General features: G+C 40.4%; 1 protein-coding gene across 2 annotated transcripts in view; it reads left to right on the forward strand.

Moving 5' to 3' along the window:
• UTP25 (UTP25 small subunit processor component) overlaps positions 1-1,411 on the forward strand; it is a 24,192-nt gene that overhangs the window by 1,108 nt on the left and 21,673 nt on the right. For both annotated transcript variants that reach the window (XM_017525568.2, XM_017525567.2), the window contains exon 2: positions 607-646. In XM_017525568.2, the coding sequence (XP_017381057.1) occupies positions 607-646 (40 nt within the window). The remainder of the gene's footprint in view (positions 1-606; positions 647-1,411) is intronic.

Here is a 1,411-nt window from a genome sequence, read left to right on the forward strand (position 1 = left end):
TTTTTTGAGACAGGGCCTCACTTTGTTGCCCAGGCTGGAGTGCAGTGCTGAAATCCTGGCTCACGGCAGCCACCGCCTCCTGGGCTCAAGCGGTCCTCCTGCCTCAGCCTCCACAGCAGCTGAGACTGCAAGTGCACACACAATCAGACCAGGCTAATTCTTATTTTTTGTGGAAACAGGATCTTAGTATGTTACCCAGGTTGATCTCAAACTCCTGGGCTCAAGTGATTCTCCCACCTTGGCCTCCTGAAGTGCTGGGATTCCGGATATGAGCCACCACTCCAAGCCTAGAGGGACATTCTAATTGAGAAATTTGCTAGAAGATGAACCCTGAGATCTTTAACCAAGTTGTATCCTTCTTTTGGATGAGAACCAGTTATTATGTGATTCTAGTGTTTGTCATGTGACCTCATTAAACTTTTCGCTTGTCGGTTATTAACCATATTCTTGCAAGCCCTGCTTAAGTACATATGTGATTTTTGCATGGCTATATCTAAAACATATTTATAATGTTTATTCTGCCTTTTTCATTTAATGTCTTATTTGACTTTTTCCTAATTTGTACATACTAGTAGTTAGAGTGTAACATTGCCTGTTTCTTTTCAGGGTATCCAGAAAGGAAGCAAAACCACAGATTTGTCAACTGGTAATGCTTTATACTTTCTTTTTAATAGTTGGTTTTGGTTTATTGCCACTAAGATTATATCTAATAATAAAGCTTGATTACATTTCTATTTTGATTTTAGATGCAAGCTATTATTTTGGCAATATTACTTAGTTTTAAATGCAGATGTCTATAAAAATGCCATTGTGATATCTAATACAGAAGCCACCATTTGAAATTGTCCCAGGAGACTAGCCTGTTAGGCCCTGTTATAGAGGCTTACCAGAGGACTCTTAGTGGATCCTAAGGGGGAATATCTTTTTTGCTTAGCATAAAGGAGTCACAGATACAGTGCAAAATGAACAAAGGTCCTATAGTATTACAACAAACTAAGAAAAAAAAACTGTTTTCTTTTGTTGTTTTGTAATTGTCCTGTTTTATTAAACCTGTGGCCTAATGCCTAGGACATAGATTGAATATCATTATAACCTGAAGTTTTTTGTTTTAAAAGTCAGCTTTTGGCCAGGCATGGTACCTCACGCCTGTAACTCAGCACTTTGGGAGGCCAAGGCAGGTGGATAATGAGGTCAGGAGTTCAAGACCAGGCTGACCAACATGGTGAAACCCTGTCTCTACTAAAAATGCAAAAATTAGCTAAGTGTGGTGACTCGCACCTGTAATCCCAGCTACATAGGAGGCTGAAGCAGGAGAATTGCTTGAACCCAAGAGGTGGAGGTTGCAGAGAGCTGAGATTATGCCATTGCACTCCAGCCTGGGTGACAGAGTGAGACCCTGTCTCAAAAAAAA

This window comes from Cebus imitator, unplaced genomic scaffold (assembly GCF_001604975.1).
Source record: "Cebus imitator isolate Cc_AM_T3 unplaced genomic scaffold, Cebus_imitator-1.0 Scaffold38, whole genome shotgun sequence".
Classification (NCBI taxonomy): domain Eukaryota; kingdom Metazoa; phylum Chordata; class Mammalia; order Primates; family Cebidae; genus Cebus; species Cebus imitator.